The following is a 19,128-nucleotide window of genomic DNA, read 5'->3' as shown; positions in this document are numbered from 1 at the left end:
ATTTTTTCAAAAAACCAAATTTTGTTTTAATTTTTTGTATCACTGTTCAACTACAGTTGTGCCCATTTTTCTTGTTACTCTCTCCTGCTCCCACACCCACTCCCACTTTTAGTCCTCTTTCCCCTCCCTGGTTGTCCTTGTCCATGGGTCCTTCATACTTGTTCCTTGCCTTAACTGTTCCCCTTCTTTCCCCCATTATTCCCCTCTTCCCTCCCCTCTGGTCACTGTCCATTTGTTCTTTGTGTCCATGTCTCTGGTTATATTTTGCTCACTTGTTTGTTTTGTTGATTAGGTTCCACTTATAGGCAAGATCGTGTGGTATTTGTCTTTTACCACCTGGCTCACTTTACTTAGCTTCCACACTGTCAAAAAGGGTAGGAGTTCCTTCCTTCTTTCTGCTTCATAGTATTATTCCATTGTGTAAATGTACCATAGTTTTTTGATCCACTCATTTGCTGTTGGCCACGTAGGTTGGTTCCAGCACTTGGCTGTTATAAATAACACTGCTATGAACATTGGGGTGCATCGGTTCTTTTGGATTGGTGTGTTAGGGTTCTTAGGGTATAAACCCAGCTGTGGAATTGCTGGGTCCAAAGGCAGTTCCATTTTTATTTTTTAAGGAAATTCCATACTGTTTTCCACAGTGTCTGCATCAATCTGCATTCCCACCAACAATGTACTAGGGTTCCCTTTTCTCCACAACCTTGCCAGCACTTGTTTGTTGATTTGTTTATGATGGCCATTCTGACCAGTGTGAAGTGGTATCTCAATGTTCTAAAAATCAAATGTTTTTAAAAGTTTATAAGACTGATGTAATATGTGTATAAGAACAAACATTTTCATTAGTCTTTCATTTTAAACCTGTTATCCTTCTGTTTTGAAGCCATGCTTCTATAGTTTTCTTGTCATTTATTTATTCACTAATTTTTTTAAAAATCTGGAACATTGGAAAAGAATAATGGAAAAGAATGATGTTTAAGGTATATCATACAGAGGTCATTCACTGTGTCAGTACCTTACATGTAAGCTTACTTTCATACTGTGCCTTTAAGGTCATTTAAAAGTAATTGTCTTTTTTTAGTCATTCCCTATTTATATTCCTTTTTATTCTAGTAAGAAAATGCCCTGTAAAAGTCAGAGAAGTTTTTTAAAGGAATTAAATAGATTTTGTTGGAAACCTTTTTTATACCTGCTCTTCTTATTGCTTCAGAATTACAATTTTTACATGTAGAAATATGCAGTAAGAAATTATTTAAATGTTTTTTATGTTGCATAAATTCCTTTTAAACAAATGTATTCTTTTCAAAGAAACTGTACCGAAAGTTAAAATCTGTTGTATTATAGCCTACATATCATGCAACTTAATTCTTCATAAATGTAGAAAACCTTAAAATTAGTTTTAGGGTTTTTTTTTTAAACTAGAAGTTTATCTGGTGCTATTTGCTCACCTTTTAAATCAATAAACAGTCCTGTTTTTCATTTCTCTGTGACTCACCAGAGGTTGCATCTAGAATAAATTTATGTGGCTATGAGTAAACTCTTTATAAAGAATTTAAAGGAGATGTTTAAAACATTTCATGGCTACAACTTAATCATCCTAGCAGGGAGTAAGCTTATCCTTCTATACTAGTTACTTCACTCATTAAATTGTTCATTCGTTCAGTCAGTCATAGAACATTTACACATCCACTCTGATGCCAGTGGGTATAGTGTAATGGACACATAATTAGGAACAAATCAATATCTTAAAGAACTTGTACAGTGGGGATGAAAAGATGCACAGAAGATTCTAAAATATATTATGTATGGTGAAACACACAAGAAGTATGTAGGTTCCGAAGAGGGAAAGATTCCTTCTAGGGAGGAAAAAGGGAGTAGAGAGGGAATCTTGGTCAGGAGAAGTCATTTTTCTGGGGTCTTGAAAAACAGGTAAAGGAACTTTTTGGCATTGTATGGTCTGTATTCACTGTTGAAAAGTATGTCTTTTTTCCTTAGCTGGTCTAAAAATCCTCTGACGGAAGTGGGAAGCCTTCAATACACCTTTCACTGTCATGACAATTTGAATTTGCTACCTGTCCAAGACACTGTTAAATAGTTTAATTTTTCATAAATGGTGCTTTTCTTTTTATCATTCCATTTGAAATTGTTTAGTTTGCAGAATTGATACTACAAAGATTTAAACAATTCACTACTGAGCTTTGTCTCATCTACCTTCAAAAAAACTGGTTGTCATTGATGTTGAGTGAGTTGAAATGAATAGTAAAAATCATGTGCTCTTGAAAATTCCCATTACTCAAGCATCATGTTTCTGCACTAAGCCCTTAGAATTAAGTATTGAACAGAACAGATATGGTCTCTGCACTCCTGGCGCTTGTAGTGAAGAACAAATCATTACATTGAGTCTATTGTTATAATTAAGTTAGGTATAGTACAGGTCCATTAAATGTAAAAGAAAGTTTACATCACAGCGACCTCCTAATTTATATCTTCCTTTCAATATCAGTATTACTTGTAAATGAACACTTTAATGTTCATTATTATTTTTAAAAAATGGCTTTTTTATTGGTATGTGCCCATCAGAATGTGATTGCTCAAGATCCAGGAAAGTACTTAAATTTTGTGGCATGCGTGTGTGTGTGTGTGTGTGTGTGTGTGTGTGTGTGTGTGTGTGTGTATTTAAAAATCTGTACCTTATAAAGGAATGGGGAAACTAGCATTTACTGAGCTTCTACTAAGCGACACCACTGTGTTAGGCAGTGTATACAAAATATGTTAGGAATGGTGTTGTCAAAAAAAAAAGGAAATGAAGGAGAAATTCAAGTCATTAATAGGGAAAGCAAAACCTTTGGCAATTTCTTTTCACCTCCGTTTTTTCTTCCCACAAGGTTCTTCTTGATGAACTGTCTTCCACTAAACACTGGGCATCCATGCATGTTTCAGACCACAGTGGATTTCACTACCGCCAGTTTTTGCTAAAGTCTTTGATTAACCAAACTGTGAAAGACAGTTCTGCATTGGAACAAAACCCTTTGAAAAGTGAGCCAGCCCTCCTTCCAAAAGATGAAGAAGCAGCAGCTTCAGCAGAGGAACCAAGGATAAATATTCCCCATCTTCTAGAAGAAGAAGTTGAATTCAGCACTGATCTTATTGATTCCTACCCAGGACATGAAACCCTTTGGTGTCATAGGTAAGAGAAAGGAAAATTCATTTCCTGCATGAAACTCTGCCTGCCTTTGCGAGCGCTACAGGAGGGCTCGCATCTGACTCCTGCCTGCTTGGGCAAATGCAGTAATCTGCTTGTGGAGCTTTGCCCCAGTGACATGGAGGTGTTTGTACTACCATATCCTTCTTCTCATGACCATTGTCAGTGAGAGGTTTCTCACACAGATGTTTGCTTACAGCTTAGAGTGGTGATGTTCAACCTTGACTGCACAATAGAATAATATGTGACTTCCAAACTAAAAAAAAGTTTCTGGACTCCTTCCTTGGAAATACTGATACGTAGCATATGTGAAATGGAGCACTGCCACCTGTTTTTTTAAAAACAAAGAAAAAGTCCTACCAGGTATATTGGATGCACAGTCAGACCATTCATTAGAACCTGAGAATAGTTAAGCTTTATTGTTCTTCAGGTACTTATTACGTATAGTCTCTTGACACATTTTTTTAAAGTGTACTTTGGGAGTGTAACGGGGTTTTAGGAAGGAATTCTGAGAGAGGGGTAACGACCTCATAACTTGAGTTTGGAGCACATTTGAGAGTAAAGTAACTTTCATGTTGAAATGAAGTCCAGGTGTGGGAACCTCTGGTTAATTTTGGATCATATTCTAGTTTGAAGCATCTTCATCTTTATAAATGCAGTTTCTAATTCAGGTCATGGGATTCTATTTGTAGACAAAAGACTTGCCTATGCTAGGTAGGAGGTAGGTTTTTAAAATATTTGTATTATCTTTAAAGTTAATTGAGATTTGCCCCCATTTTCCAGTCTGCATATAGTTAGAAGATAAAAGACAATCTCCCCTGTTTGGCACTGTCATAAATGCAGCATCTTTTTTGTCTTAAAAACAAGACACTCCCATTTTCAAGAGAGAAGATATATCTTGACTTATATGTCATTTTGGTGTTACAAATTTTTGTTGCTGTTACATATTTAAGCTTGTTAATAGACTCAGAGAATTAAAAATATTTTTGAGTTTGAGAGAGAGCTAAATTAGTGGAGCAGAAACGTTAAAAAATAATTGGAGTTGGGGGGAGAGTGGGGAGAAGAGATAGTTGGAGTGGCCTATGTATTATACATGCCAGTTTCCACTACAGACTCATGGCTCTTAGGGAGTTTATGTGTCCTTTAAGTTATGTTCTCTATCCATGGGTGTCCCCCTTTTTGGCGTCTCTGTGCCACACGGGAAGGGTTGTCTTGGGCCACAAATTAAATGCATAAACACTAAGGAAAACTGATGAACCAAAACAAGGTTTTAAGTAAATTTACGATTTTGTGTTGGGCCACATCACTAGCCATCCTGGGCCGAGAGTTGGACACCCCTGGGTGTACCTGTCTACTGCGGGAGATGGTGGGAAAATGGATAATATTACATTTTAAAGAGATTAGAGGTACTGATGTGAATGAAGAGATATAACAACCTAGGACCTGTGTAGTTTATTGTGTACAGTAGATATACACCCGACTGAGTCAAATTTTTGTAGATTAGGCACATGGATCTTCATTTTTAACAAATAACTCCACAGGATTCTCAGGGCAGTAGAGGAACAATAGGAACTGCATCCTGTAGTTCCTACTTCTCCCAGAGCCCGGCACATTCCCAATGCATGTAGTGATTGATCTAGGGGGAAGTTCTCATGGTTTCCAGATAATAAGACCAACTGGAGGGGATTGTTTTTATTAAAGAAAGTACTGGATAGAGGTCATAGACTAAGCCTCTAGAGAAACTAGTTAATCCCTTTTTTTTTTCCCCCAGAATCACTTGTCTTTTGGATTATCAACAAGGTTGAGTTTTGGTTTTGTATTTTAATTTATAGCAGAGAGTGGCTAAGACCTATTTTTGGTTTCATATTATAGTTTACAAAGAATAAGAACTTCAAATGATTGTCATCATCTCAGGCAATGCTATTTAAAAACCTTTCTCACAAACAAACCAGTAATCTGGGCTCGTAAGGCTGTCAAAACACCCAGAGATGTTATCATAACTACTCTTCCTCCTTCTCCCAGATGACTGTGGGTTACACATGGAGCAGTGAGCTGAGTACTGTATGTTTTAAAATAACCAACTTTTTTTTTTGTTTTTCTTGAAAAGCTTGACTTTGTGATGTGATCTTTCTTTTCTCTATACTGTCCCTCCTATTTCACAGGCGGCATGTTTTCTACCTTCAGCATCACTTAAGTGGTAGGTTTCCTTACAACGTGACCCAGTTGTCACCTGCAGACAGCCCTGGGGGCACTTCTAGTGACTTGCACCACAACCCAGCAGTCCCTCACACGGCTCAGGCAATGGAAGTGGATGGATTGAGTGACTCTAGCAAGCAAGGTTATTCCCAGGAAACAAAGCGCCTGAAGCGGACCCCAGCTCCAGATTTCCTAGGCCTGGAAATGGAACATAGGTTCATCGATCAAGTGTTGTCCACCTGCCGGAACGTAGAGCAGGCCAGGTTTGCCAATGCCTATAGGAAATGGCTGGATACATTGAGTCAATGAAAGAGGTGGACTGTTCCTGCTCCCCTTTTAGTGCAATATTGCTTTCCCTTCTTATTTACATAGCTGCATGAATTGTTTGCTGTTGTTAGCTAACCATATAGTCTTCATCTTTAGGTTAAAAGTCCTAAAAAAACACTTTCATTGTATTTATTTTGTTAAGAACTGGCATTCCTTTGGGGATAAAATAATTGTGTAGTTTCTTCCTGCTAAACAGTGAGTCTTAATTTTTTTCTTTGTAACTTCTCATCCTTTATACTTCTACACTTCTGTAATTTCAAAGGAAGCTATTTCTAGGCTTCTTCCAATTTGGTTCTCCTAGTTGATTCACACACACCTCCACCCACCTCAGTGCAATTGCTGGATAGATTAATTTTTTAAAATTAGAATTTATGTTGTAGTTAAGCTTAAAAACAATACAAATGCAAAATTACTCAGTCGGATTGTTTTGAGAATCAAATGGCCAGATGGATCAGTATGTGAAAATATAAACCATTTCTTTCTCTTGCATATTCTCTTCAAGCTACAGACCAAGATAACCAAAGGCAGAAGTATTGAAATTTATATGAAAATAATGCTTCCAATGTAACCCATTTTTTAAATGGTTATTTTAAAATAATAATAATGATTTTAAGAGTTTATGTAATTGCAGTACTGGGAAATTATTTTTATTACTAGTTTTGATAGATTGTTTTTACCTCAAATTTGGTATATGCCAAAAACATTCAAGTCAGCGCTTACAAAAATCAATTTTTTAAAGAAACCTGGAATGCCATTTTTAGTTATTACTACTTATGTTCCTTCCATTTTACCATGAAAAATGGGAGAAATATGCATAGAAATGTATCCATAAAAATTTTCCTTTTTAAAAAATTTAAGTTATTGAGGATACACTGGATAAAATACAAAATTTTTATGAAGAGTTTACTGGCAAAAGCCAGGGAGACAGAATAGTTTTGAAGGTTAGTTCTTTGATCTTTATTTAAAAAAATAAAACAATTTAAAAACTTTGCTACTAAACTTATCAGGGATGAGATACCAAAGTATCCACCTATAGCTGTATCTTTTCAATCACAAGGGCTGGTTTTTTTCAGGTTGGTGCGGCAGGGGTGGGGAAAGGGCCAGGCAATGTCTATTTTCTATTATATTTCCCCCTTCATAAATGGTCTGCATTTCTTATTTCTGCATCTTTTTAATTTTCCAATCCGTTCCATATTTTTTGTCACTTTCACTTTTGTCTGTTTTTTTTTCTCTCTCTCTTATTTCAGGGACATATTCTGAAGACATTCTCCTCCCTATTTCTAATGAATGCTACACTTCATTATACATACACGCACACACAATGTGAATGTGAACTCCTCTAAATGTCCCCCTGATGATGGAAACTGTCTTTTGCCCTGTGTCTGTAAAGTGAGTAATAGTGGCAGAAACAAGTGTGACCACCATGCTTTGCCTGTTCTCCTTTTTACTTGCTAGATCACTTAATAGTGTGAAGAGACAGAGGTGGAGACAGGCAGACCTCTCCTGTCTTAACATTATGGAAACCCTGGACTTGAATGAGGCACATTGCCGTAAGGGAAAAGAGGAAGTCCTTTACTTCTGAATCATGATTTTGTTGAGTGGCAAAATGTTGAGACTTAAGAACACCAGAAAAATTGTCCAGCTTGCCTTCTGTAAACAGAAGCTGTTCTTATCTCTTAAGGGCAAAAGTACCCTTTTGTAGCTTTTACAGTATTTTAGTGAGAAAATAATTGCCATTATGAATATAATTCCGTGGCCCTTTGTGTACAAGGCATATTTCAAATCAGATAAATACCTCAAGGTCCACCTAGACCTCTATGGGTATAACTATTAGCTTTTGATCTTCAGCACCTGCTGGGGTTGGGGGGCAGTTACACAGAGAAGACATGGGATATTCTTCCCATCCCACTAACACATGTTGCCAAATTCTGGCCTTACTCAGTATTAACCTTTTTTCCAAGCATCATTTTAAGTATCCCAAGTGTTAGGGCTTCCTATGCTTTTGATGGTAGAGTGTTCAGGACATGAGTATAGACAAAACCCTGTGGATCATCGGCTAAACTTGATAGTGCTCCACATCTTTTTATGCCTTCCACAGAGTATCTTACTCATCTTGTGAACCGTCTTGTCTGTTTTAAGGCTCCTAACCCATCCCTTTCTGAAGCCATGCAGTCCTTGAATATCTTGGTCTCTTGTCTTCCTAATGAAGTTTTAAATTTAAGTAGGGAGAGAAAATACAAACATCCAAAGGGTACTGTTTGTATGTGACTTTTCTGTAATACTTTGTTTCTAACATTTTTATTTTTTAAGTGTTCATTCATAGAAAACCTAGTATTCCTCTAGATGGCTGTACTTTTTCCCTAAATATTTTACACCTAAACTTACTAGCTAAAGCACGATAACTGACTGAATGACCTTATGGAGTGGAAAGGATGTGTCTACATTCAGGGACTTGTTAGTCTTCTCACTTTGTATAGATATGTTGTTGTTAAAAGAAAAGATGCTGTAGGCTGCATGCATTTCATCAAACTTCCACTGGAAGATGGTAGGCCATAGTGCCATCCTGTGGATCGTGAGTACCACTGACATGCAGAAAAGCAGATGGTCAGTATCTTCCCCGCTGCCACCACCCCACCACCGTTTTTTAGTGTGACTATTTTGGTAATATGGTATTTCCAGATTCTACTTTGCACATTTGTGAAGTTTTGTTCAATATTTATTAAATTGGCAAATGATTGGCTGAAGAGGGGAAAGATTGATCATGAGTGATGGATCGAGTGAACTATGATGGAGAAATTGATGGATTACAGCAGTGGATTGTGAATGAATGATGTGTTGTAGCTTCATGATACTTTAGTGGACCTACTGCATATAGAATCAGGTAATTGTTACATGTATGTAACTGCCTTGTTTAAGCTTGTTAAATTCCACCTAATAAGTACACCTCTGTAATTATCAATTAACTGTAATATGTACAAAAAATTCATAGAACTAAGGAAGCCCACTGGCATCAAGAACACTACTTTCTGTTCTGATGTTGAAGAACAGATCTTACCAACATAGACAGAGCCACTTAGAGGCATCTGAAGAACTTCTTTGATTTTAAAGATTTGATCTGTACCTGTGGATGGATAGTTAGTTTGCACTTCTCCTTTTCCCCTCCCAAACTTGAACCGTGGACCTTGTAGATATCTCTTAAACATGTGTTAGTCATTTGTTTTAAACGTAAGGATTTGATACCTATTAGCGTCCCCCTTTTTCTTTTCTAGGTTTTAGCATTTTACTACCTTTTTGGAAACTTTGGTAGACTTTCAGTCGTATTTCTTATTCCTATTGTATGGTTCTAGTTTAAATCAAAGGCTTCATTATTAATAAGATTAAATGTATACACATTATCACTAAAGGCCACTTAAATCTTCAGATAAGGGCTTATGTAACAAGATGTAGAAACAAAAGTTCTTGGATTTTTATGTGGCATTTGGTAGGAAAGCGTATATGCTGGTAACTCTTGTATCATTTAGAGATATTCAGGTCATATCAATTCATGCTTGTTGAGACACACGTGTGTGTGTCTGTGTGTGTGTAACGAGAACTTTTAATATTGTTGAGAACAAATTATCAGTCTAGTAATGATAGCACAAGGTGGTATCTGACACAAGGACTAAATACAGTTTGGGAGTGCAGCTCCCATTTGTACAATAATCTTTCTCAACTTTAGTTCCCTTGAATTACAGAAGATGCTGAAGATTCAATTATCAAAGGAAGTAACAGGATCTTTTTTGCATAGAGCTTTTGTAAGCTTATAGTTTTTTGTTACTAGAAAATTCTGTTTTAAAACTTTTGAACATTTAAAGTATGCTAGAAAATTTGAACAGCATTGTAACAACTGAACCTTTTGTTCTTCTGAATAAATTTCTCAAATAGAACTGTTGCAAAAGCTAGCACTTTGCTTGCTGCCTCCTCCCTGTGCTTGAGTGTACTCTGTAACGTGCTCCTGCTAACAAAGTGTGTGGAGGTGCAGGAAAGCTTAGGCAAATTCAGTGTGATGAAGGCAGTAAGCCAGAAAAATCAGCCCTGAGGATTGTACTTAATGTCACACAGTGTCTTTTAAAAAAAAATAACTATACATACTGTGTTAATTTGAGTGCCTTTCTTGCTTTTGGGGGGAGCAAGATTATATTTAAGTCTAATATTTAGGTAGAAAACAGAAGACAGAAGTATTATCAAACAGTCGATTGTGACTCATTTATTCCAATCACCAGGCATGGTTCCTGTGGAGTATTCTATTCTTTAATGAGATACTGATAAACGAGCAGGTGGGATGGTTTGGTTTGCATTTCATTAGTTATGTTTAAGCACCCTACCGAGAACTGGTTCTTTTGGGGGGTCAGAGGCATCACAGTTAAAGGATGGCATGTGAACAATTAAGCATCAGCCTGTGTTCAAAGGGAAACCGTGGCTCTCAGCCCTGAAAGAAATGTCATACAGTTGTCCTGAATGAATCCTTTGCCTCACTTTAAGGACTTCTAAGAATTCCCTCCCAAGCCCAGGCTACATAAAATAGTTGAAAAGGAAAATAAATGGGACCTTTATGCTTTCAGACATTGGAGGGAAAGAAGTAAATACTGAGATGAAATTTTAAATCTGGCATTTCATGTAGTAGGGTATGGAAGGGGGAGGGATGGGAGTTCCATATTTCAACATAGCGAGTAATTTTTTATTGTAATTTCATAAAAATAGCTAAGGATTCCAAAGTGCTTCTCAGATGACTGTTGAATAATATATTCCAATAATATATGTCATATTCATAGTTGAGACAAAAACCGTTGTGTCACTTGTGGATCTATGGTGGGGGAGAGCCGTGGGCTCCCAGCTTTGACTTCTCTATTCTCAGCAGGTCCTGTTAACACTGTAAAACCAAACTCTTTGCTTTAAAAACAAGAAGAGAGGGAAGGAGGGAGAGCAGTAGCTTAGTCTGCTCAAGAAACCTTGTGCTTCCAAGAATAAATATTATATACATATACATGTGTATATATAATATTTATTTGTGTATATATAAATAGTTTGTACTTTGGGGCAATAATATGGTCTACAAAGCTAACCCTGGCATTACTTTAATTAGTCTTGTTATTATTCCTCAGGGTGTAGAAGACTTAGTCAATTTAGGACAAAATTTTATATTCAGTGGCAAAAAAAGGCAAAAATATACTAAATATATTACTAGTTCTTAAAATTTTAGTGTAGATAGTATTTTTTATAAACCACTACCAGCACAGTAGCACGAAGATGCTTTGTGACTGCCTCGTTGCTCATCCTGCTGCTTCAGTCCCCACGGCTTTGTCGTGAGTGATCTCTTCCACGCGTCTTCAGTTTCCGCATCGTCTTATTTTTCATACTTGGCAGAGGTGGGGGTGTTCCAGTTGACATTCTCAGTCTTTGGAAATCCCGTTGAGGAAATGACTACTGTTTTCAAACTGACAATGATTTTGCTTCTTAAAACTTCAGTTTCCCTGAAGAGGGTGTTTTATGTTCAGACCCTGTATGTGTTCAGTGTATTGCATGATGCTTTGTACCTTGCAGGAATTCAACAGTTCAGAATTGTTAAAGGTTAGAACATTAAAACTAGCTTGTCTCTTTCTTCTTACCATTGCCCATATTCTTAGTTTCAGGAGAAATAAAGTGCATGAGGTACATAATCAGGTACAAACATTAAAGGCAAAGATTGTAAGTGAAATTTAGACACTTTTAAAGCATATGTGTGTGTATACATCCATATGTTTATACCTTAAATGAGATTTGGAACTTGAATTTATAGCGTGGTTTTACAAATAATTTTATCTGAGGAATTTTATTTTCATGTTTGCTTAAAGTGCTCCTACTTAAAGGAATTTTTATTAGAACAACCCTCTCAAGCAAAGTTGGAACCCTAACACAAGTGCCCATATGCCTGAATTAATCAGACATTTGTGTGAACTATATTAAGACTTTTGTTGTGCACAAACCAGTGGCTTTTCTTCCATGTGTTTAGGGGAGCGGCCTTAAGTTTTTATGTATGGCAGTCACTTTCCTCAAACTACTATGCAGCATTCTTCAGATGTTTGTTTATCTTTATAAAGTTATCAATAATAAATCTGAGGTTTTTAATGTCATTTTTAATGTCATAGGGATGAGCAATATTACGTGTCCAGATGTTGACTCATACAGCATTGTAGTAAAAGTGCTCATATGCTATCCTCCCTCACAGATGTCATCTTGCCTTTGGAGCAGGTATTTTTTTCATGTTGGTTACAGAATGAGAGTAGACTTCAGTGCAGTCATAGTAGGTGCTCAGTAATAGTCATTTATTAACCTACCATCAGAATAACAGTGAGCTTTCAGAAAGGAGACTGTTACCCTTCCCCGAGGAGTTTATTTTTAGAGTAATATATGTTGAAAAATGATATGACTTGACATGAATTTTCAGGCTTATTTAGGTGGGAGTTAGTAACATGTAATAAAAATATTATTCATGTAGAACATGGTCTGAAGATAGGAGATGTGAAAAGTTTAGTGTCTTTTTGTGCAAGACACATTAGTCGATGCAATTAAGGGTCTCAGTAGGCTGCTGAACTCCGGAGAGAACTCCCGTAGTCTTCTGCGATCGGTTTCTGTGTGGGTATGTCCACTCTTACCTGGTAGGTTCTATTTATTTCTCCCTGAATCTTGGTTGGTTTCCAATGTCTTAAATGTCTTTAAAGAACATCTTTAAGGGAAATTTTTTTATGAATGATATGGTAGATTCAGAATCTATGAATTTGTGGCCTTCAGAGCATTTTTAGAATGTTCTGAAACTCCAGTGGAAATTGGAAACAGATTTTAAACAATGAAACATTCCAGCTGAGCTGTGAGAAAAGTATGGAGTGCAATTGTAATCAAGTGTTGGCTCCTAAAGAGGCTCCCGATGTGTGACTGTGATGCTGGCTTCTGACTGAGGCGACAGTGTCAGTGCTGTATTTTGGTGTGTGTTGTTCCCAGAATAATGGAATGTGCACTAGATCAACTTGGTTTTGAGTTGGACAAAATAAAAGTTGAGGTATTATAAGTAAGCCAAATGTTTATACACTCTTGTAAAAACTAATTTATAAAAAAGAAAAGGGAAGAAAATAATAAAAGGTCAATGATTTTTTTTCAGTAGCTTCTGAATGTTTTAAAATACAAGTCTCTTGAACACTAGGCAGTTGGTAACTTTAACACTGAGAAACTTTAAAGGGAGTTCTCAAATGCAATATTCTGCTGTTAGAATTCACCATGCGCATTAATTTTACATTGCTTAAAGATTTTCTTAAATGACGTATTTAAGTAAGTTGCACTCAGTATTGTTTTAAGACCTGTTACAGGTCATGGTTAAATGGACAAGTTATATAAAAGATCTGAGGCACAAGGTACATTTGGCTAATTTATTTTACTGAAGATACTAATTCTATTCACTCTGATTGCACTGCTGTTTAAGAAAAACTATTTTCCCACACAAACCAGTCTGCCTTGAAGTTCCTTTAGCTCTTATCATATACTAATTGACATTTTTAAGTGTTAAATATTTTATGAATTCTTTTTACACTTAAACTGTATCCAGGGGTGTCCAGCCTTTTGGTGTCTCTGGGCCACACTGGAAGAAGAGTTGTCTTGGGCCACGCATTAAATACACAAACACTAACAAAAACTGGTGAGCAAAAAAAAAAAAAAACAGGTTTTAAGTAAATTTACGATTTTGTGTTGGGCCGCATTCATAGCCATCCCGGGCTGCATGCAGTCCACATGCTGCAGGGTTGGACACCCCTGCAGGGAGTGCATACCTTACAGAAGAATGAAAATAGATTCTGCAGTAAGGTGTGTGCGGAGGGCGCTGTGGTGTCCTGGGAGTTAGTACTGCGCAGTGCTTGAAGCATGATGCTAGATTCTAAGGCTAATGCCATGATTAGAGATTACCTATATCAGCTCTGTCCAATAAAAATAACCATGATCCACATATATAATTTTTAATTTTCTGGTAGCCACATTTTTTAAAAAGGTGGAACTAACTTTAATAATAATAATATATTTTATTTAGTCCAGTGTATTAAATATTATTTCAGTATGTAATCAATATACAAGATTATTGACATATCTTACCTTCATTTCCTTCAGAATTCCGTGTGTATTATGCACTCACAGTGCGTCTCAATTCTGACTAGCCTCATTTCAAGGCTCAAAGGGCCACACGTGGCTAAGAGCTGCTATATTGGACAGTGCAGACTTACAGAGTACAAAAAGTATGACTTTATTTTAAATTGGGAGATGGTCGATGAGGTAAGCATGAAATTATGGTACTTTAAAAATTATTTAGTATACTCAGAAAAGTATCTAATAGAACTATCCACTTGTTTCCCTTCGTCTCCATTTTAAATTTGTCTAGAAGTAGGTTTAACCTGTTTCAATTTGCCAAGTATTATATAAGGAGGAAGAAATTCCATGCCATGTAAAATACCATGATGTGCTAGTTATAGCAGTACATTATCAACAACACATTGTTTGTGTTCGCTAAACTCTGTCCTGTTTCTTTAAAATAATAGCCTAAATTGCATGTTAATTGTATATCTGTACCAATTTTGTTTTTATAGTATTCTTACAATACGATCATGTGTATTAACAAACAGCCCTAGGAGTCTAATCTTCCCATGCGGCTGTCTTCCAGTACTTACTGGTATGCTTATTAAGTTGTGATAAGTGGCAGAAAAATAGAATGAACCATTCTTTTTTCCATTAGATTTGTTTTTATTATGTGACCATGTACCAAGCCAGCTACAAATAATTGTATTTCTGTAGAATATGGAAAATAGTGTTCACGTCTTATCTTTGCTAAATGTTTGCAATTTCTAAGTAAACTTCTCATCTCCTGAAATGAGTGTTAAGTGTGATTTAATTTTATTTTTTCAATGATGTTTTAAACACAACTCCAGCCTGCCAACCTATCCTGTTTAACCATTCTGATGGTGGTAGTAGGGTAGAGGTCTGAGTTGTTTGTAAGTGACCAATGATTTGATTACCTATATTTATAGAAAGAATAAAATTGTCACATACCTAGGATATAAAAGAAATGTCAAAAGCAAATTAGAAACATTGTCACAATTGTTTCTAGAATACATTAACAATGACTAATTGACATATGAAAGTCATTGTGACTACATATGCTTTCTCCATATTTCAGATGGAGTTACCTAGCTGGGAATGAGTCATTTATTTCAGTGTTATACCCCATGTATTCTTACTTTTGAGTCTCATTTCTATATGATATAAGCCAGGTAGATATACAGCGTTCAGAGTCACTTAAGTGGTATAATACATAAGTGGACTCTGAAAAGTATTTATTGAAGTGGACATGTTTTATACTCAGATTTTAAATATTTTAAAAGGATATTTTATGGGAAAGGCCTTTTATTACTTTGTCCCATAACTATTTATGATTATGCTGAAGATAATGCACTACTATTATCTACGTCTATTTCTAGTAGGAAAGCAGGGTATTGAATTTATTTTGCATCATGTCTAAGTACCTCAAACAATGTTTAAAACTACTGTATTGTTTTGCTTTTATATGCTGGGAAAGGGAACTAGCTTACTAAAACAGTTTCAATAGTAATCAGATTATGTAAGAAGTTTGACAACAATTAATCTTAGCCAAAGCTTCTCTGGAAAATTTCTTTCCTTAGTAAGATGCATCTTGAAATGAAAGATTGACAGCAATAACAGAGGCAGGATGATGCACTGGCCAGTTATATTTTTTAAATGTGATAAACCTTTTATTATTTGTCTACAGTTGGCAGTACCACTTTTCTCATGTTGGAAGCTCAAGTTTTTGCTTTTGATGCTCCGTTCTTTTTAAGGTGAAGAACAGATGGAAAAGTACACAATTAATAAATGCAGAAAAATTGTTTGACAAAACCCCAAATCCTTTTTTTAATTAAAAAGATAAGCAAACCAGAACTGGAAAGAAACTTTCTTAAGCTGATGAAGGAACTCTATGAAAAATACACGGCTAACATGATAATGGAACACTGCATCCCTCAGAGCAGGAGCAAGATGTGGTGTCTGCACTTGCCACTTTTACTCAACACTCTATTAGAATTTCAACAATTCAGAAAGGAAAAGGCATCCAAATTGGAAAGGAAGAATTTAAACTATCACTCTTCACAGATGGCAAGATTTTGTGTGTAGAAAATCCTAAGGACCTACTTTTAAAAAAAAACTTAAAAGAATTTAGCAAGGTTGCAGGATACAAATCAGTTCTTTTATACTTACAATGAAAAGTATAAAAAATTAGGGAAATGATTACATTTAACAATGGCGTCAAAAATAAAATTCATAGGAATAAATTTAACAAGTGCAAAACGTGAAAATTATAAAAGTGTTGAAATAAAATCTAAATACATGGAAAGCTATCCTATGTTTATGGGTCAAAACACGACATTAAGATGGCAGTCCTCTGCAAACTGATCTAGGGATTCTGCACAATCCCTGTTAGAATCCCACCCGACTTTTCAGAAATCAATGAGCCGGTTGTGAAATTTATGTGGAATTGCAATGGACCAATCGTAGCTAATACAACCCTTTCAAACTAGAAGGACTCAGTTTCCAATTTCAGAAAAGACTCCAAAGCTATAGTAATCAAGACAGTGCGGTACTGACAAGGACTGATAACAGGGATCAATGGAATAGAATTGCAAGTCCCGAGGAAAAACAGTACATGTGTGGTCGACTGTGTTTTGACAAGGGTGCTGTGTGCATTCAGTAGGGGGAAAACAATTTTTCCAAAAAATAATCTTGGGACAACTGAGCACCAACGTGCATGCAAAAAAAATTAATTTGAATTCCTACCTCACCATACACAAAAATTAACTCAAAAATGGTTAAAGATTTAAATGTAAGAGCTAATAAAAGGCCACAAAGATTTACACCTTTTTTCAGTTGTAACATCATAAGCACAAATGACAGAAGAAAAATAAATTGGACTCCTAAAGTAAGAACTTTTGTACTTCAGAGGACACTATCAAGAGAGTGGAAAGGAAAGCCACAAAACAGAAAAGAGTATTTACAAGTAATAGATCTGATAAGAGATTACTCTCCAAAATATATTTTCAAAAAGCCCTTACAACTCAATAGTAAAAATCGACCCAACTAAGTTAATGGGCAAAAGTTTGAACATTTCTTCATGGAAGAATACAAATATTCAATAAGCACATTGAAAAATGTTTAACATGATTATTCATTAGAAAATGGAAATCAAAGCCACACTGAGATACAATTTCATATTTTCATGGATGGCTATAATAAAAAAATGGAATTCCAAGAGATGCTAAATTTTATTTTAATTTCCTTATGAGGCTATGTTTTTAGATGAATATGTACTTCAATAATTTTTTAAATACTCCTATTTTTGTGGTTGGGTGAGAGGGGAGACTCACAGTCAAGCAGATTATTACTGCTAGCCAATTAAACGCTGGTATGGTGTGCCACCTGAAAAAGCACATAGAGTTATTTCTTTCAATAAGATTTTTGAGTAGCTATCATGTATCCAAATTAGGCATCAGGGAGAATGATGGCTAGGCCTGGGAAACAGTCCAAATTGAAAACACAACTAAATAGGAATAAATATGCTTTGGGATTTGTTAAGTTGCTTATCCCTGTTGAGAAGATAGAGTATAAATAAATATATATCAAAGCTGAAATAAAGGACCAGAAGGGGGAAAAAATGTAAAGATACTGAAACCAGCCCCAGCTGGGGTGGCTCAGTTGGTTCGAGTGTCATCCCATAGACCAAAAGGTTGCCGGTTTGATTCCCAGTAATGACACGTACTCAGGTTGCAGGTTTGATCCCTGGTTGGAGCACACACAAGGCAACCACTTGATGTTTCTAACATTGATGTTTCTCTCTCTCCGTTCCATTTTCTCTAAAAAGCTATGGGGGAAAAATGTTGGGTGAGGATAAAGAATAAAAAACCTGAAACCATATTTCTGGCTTGTGTATTGCCCTAACCTTGAGCAATGTCATAATCTCAAACAACTACAAAAGTGTACAGTTAAAGTAAATGTATAAAGCTGCCTGGGTGTAAAACCACACGCTGAGCTCCTCATCGTTTTACTCAGTCACATTGTCTTTTAAAACACTGTGGACAAATTACAAAACAACCAACAGTCTCCCTAGCCTCATATTCACAGCCTATACCTGCCTATTTGAAACACCTATTCAGCAAGAATATGGTGTCTTCATGGGGGAGCAAACCCTCCAAAGGTTAAAAATAGAGGCCACATAATTTGGATTATTATTTTAATGAACATTTGGCAGGTATGGGTGTGATTATATAGTAAACTAAAATTGTTACATCATGTTAAATTTAAGGATTTATCATCTTTGCTGAACAGAACAAGTTATAACTGGCAATATTACAATATTAATAAAACCAAAAGTATTTGAATGTGGCTTCTTGCTCTGTTTATTCAATCCTGTTGCCTTAATTTAAACTATGTGGAATATATAATACAGTGGAAGATTATGAGGATATTATTTTATCTAGAATGTTAGCTTTTAAATTAAATCAGTGGTAAGATATGTAAATGTCACATATATTTAATTATAGAAGTAATATAACATTCAAAAGTTTGAAAAACAGAAAATACTAGAGTTGCCACAATACTAAAATCAATTAGTATACTTTTGAATGTAAAAATGAGAATAAAAACAAAATGTGGACCCTGCTTTTTTCATCAATATTTCATCACACTAATTTATCCATATTATATAATTTGCATAAATATTGGAAAATGTTGCATCTTATGTGTAGAATGTGGAAAACTTGGAAACCCATTAGAGAAGTTTAAAATATTTTTTAAAACCTTACAATCTTACAAAATCAGGACTACAAACATTTTAATTTGGGTATTTGATTAGAATGTTTTTAACATTTCTAAACATTGAATTTGCCAATACATTTGATAGTTACATCTAATAGGACAAAAAGATCGAAGAGTTAATACATTTCTTTCATCAATGTCGATAACTTAAAATTTTTTCCAGTGAATTTATTTCTTAACAAACTTCATTTGGCCCGGATTTTAACACTGACAAATATTTGAAATCACAACTTTACTTTTTCTTCCACAGGCCACCCTTCAAACCTGTAAATCTGACTTTCCCAGGTGCTGTACGATGGACCTCCCAGGGTGCAGATGGCTTTATTTCACCCCAAATCTTTGTCATACTCTTTACTATCATGAGGAGAAGTCTCTAGAGATGATGCTAGACCGTGGTGTTAATTTCCACGCCCTGGCTTGTGATTCCACAGACAGGAACTGGCTCTGGGCTGGCCGCACTCCCACAGCATGGCCCCATG

General features: G+C 35.8%; 1 protein-coding gene across 1 annotated transcript in view; it reads left to right on the top strand.

The window, feature by feature from the left end:
• PTAR1 (protein prenyltransferase alpha subunit repeat containing 1) overlaps positions 1-14,642 on the top strand; it is a 59,905-nt gene extending 45,263 nt beyond the window's left edge. Inside the window, exons 6-7 of the mRNA XM_045840141.1 lie at positions 2,886-3,187; positions 5,365-14,642. Of these exons, the coding sequence (XP_045696097.1) occupies positions 2,886-3,187; positions 5,365-5,707 (645 nt within the window). The 3' untranslated portion in view covers positions 5,708-14,642. The remainder of the gene's footprint in view (positions 1-2,885; positions 3,188-5,364) is intronic.
• The last annotated feature ends 4,486 nt before the right edge of the window (positions 14,643-19,128 follow it).

The sequence above is a fragment of the Phyllostomus hastatus genome, unplaced genomic scaffold (genome assembly GCF_019186645.2).
Source record: "Phyllostomus hastatus isolate PE091 unplaced genomic scaffold, TTU_PhHast_1.1 phas_contig_34, whole genome shotgun sequence".
NCBI classification, from domain to species: Eukaryota; Metazoa; Chordata; class Mammalia; order Chiroptera; family Phyllostomidae; genus Phyllostomus; species Phyllostomus hastatus.
This window is presented reverse-complemented; position numbering and strand designations above follow the sequence as displayed.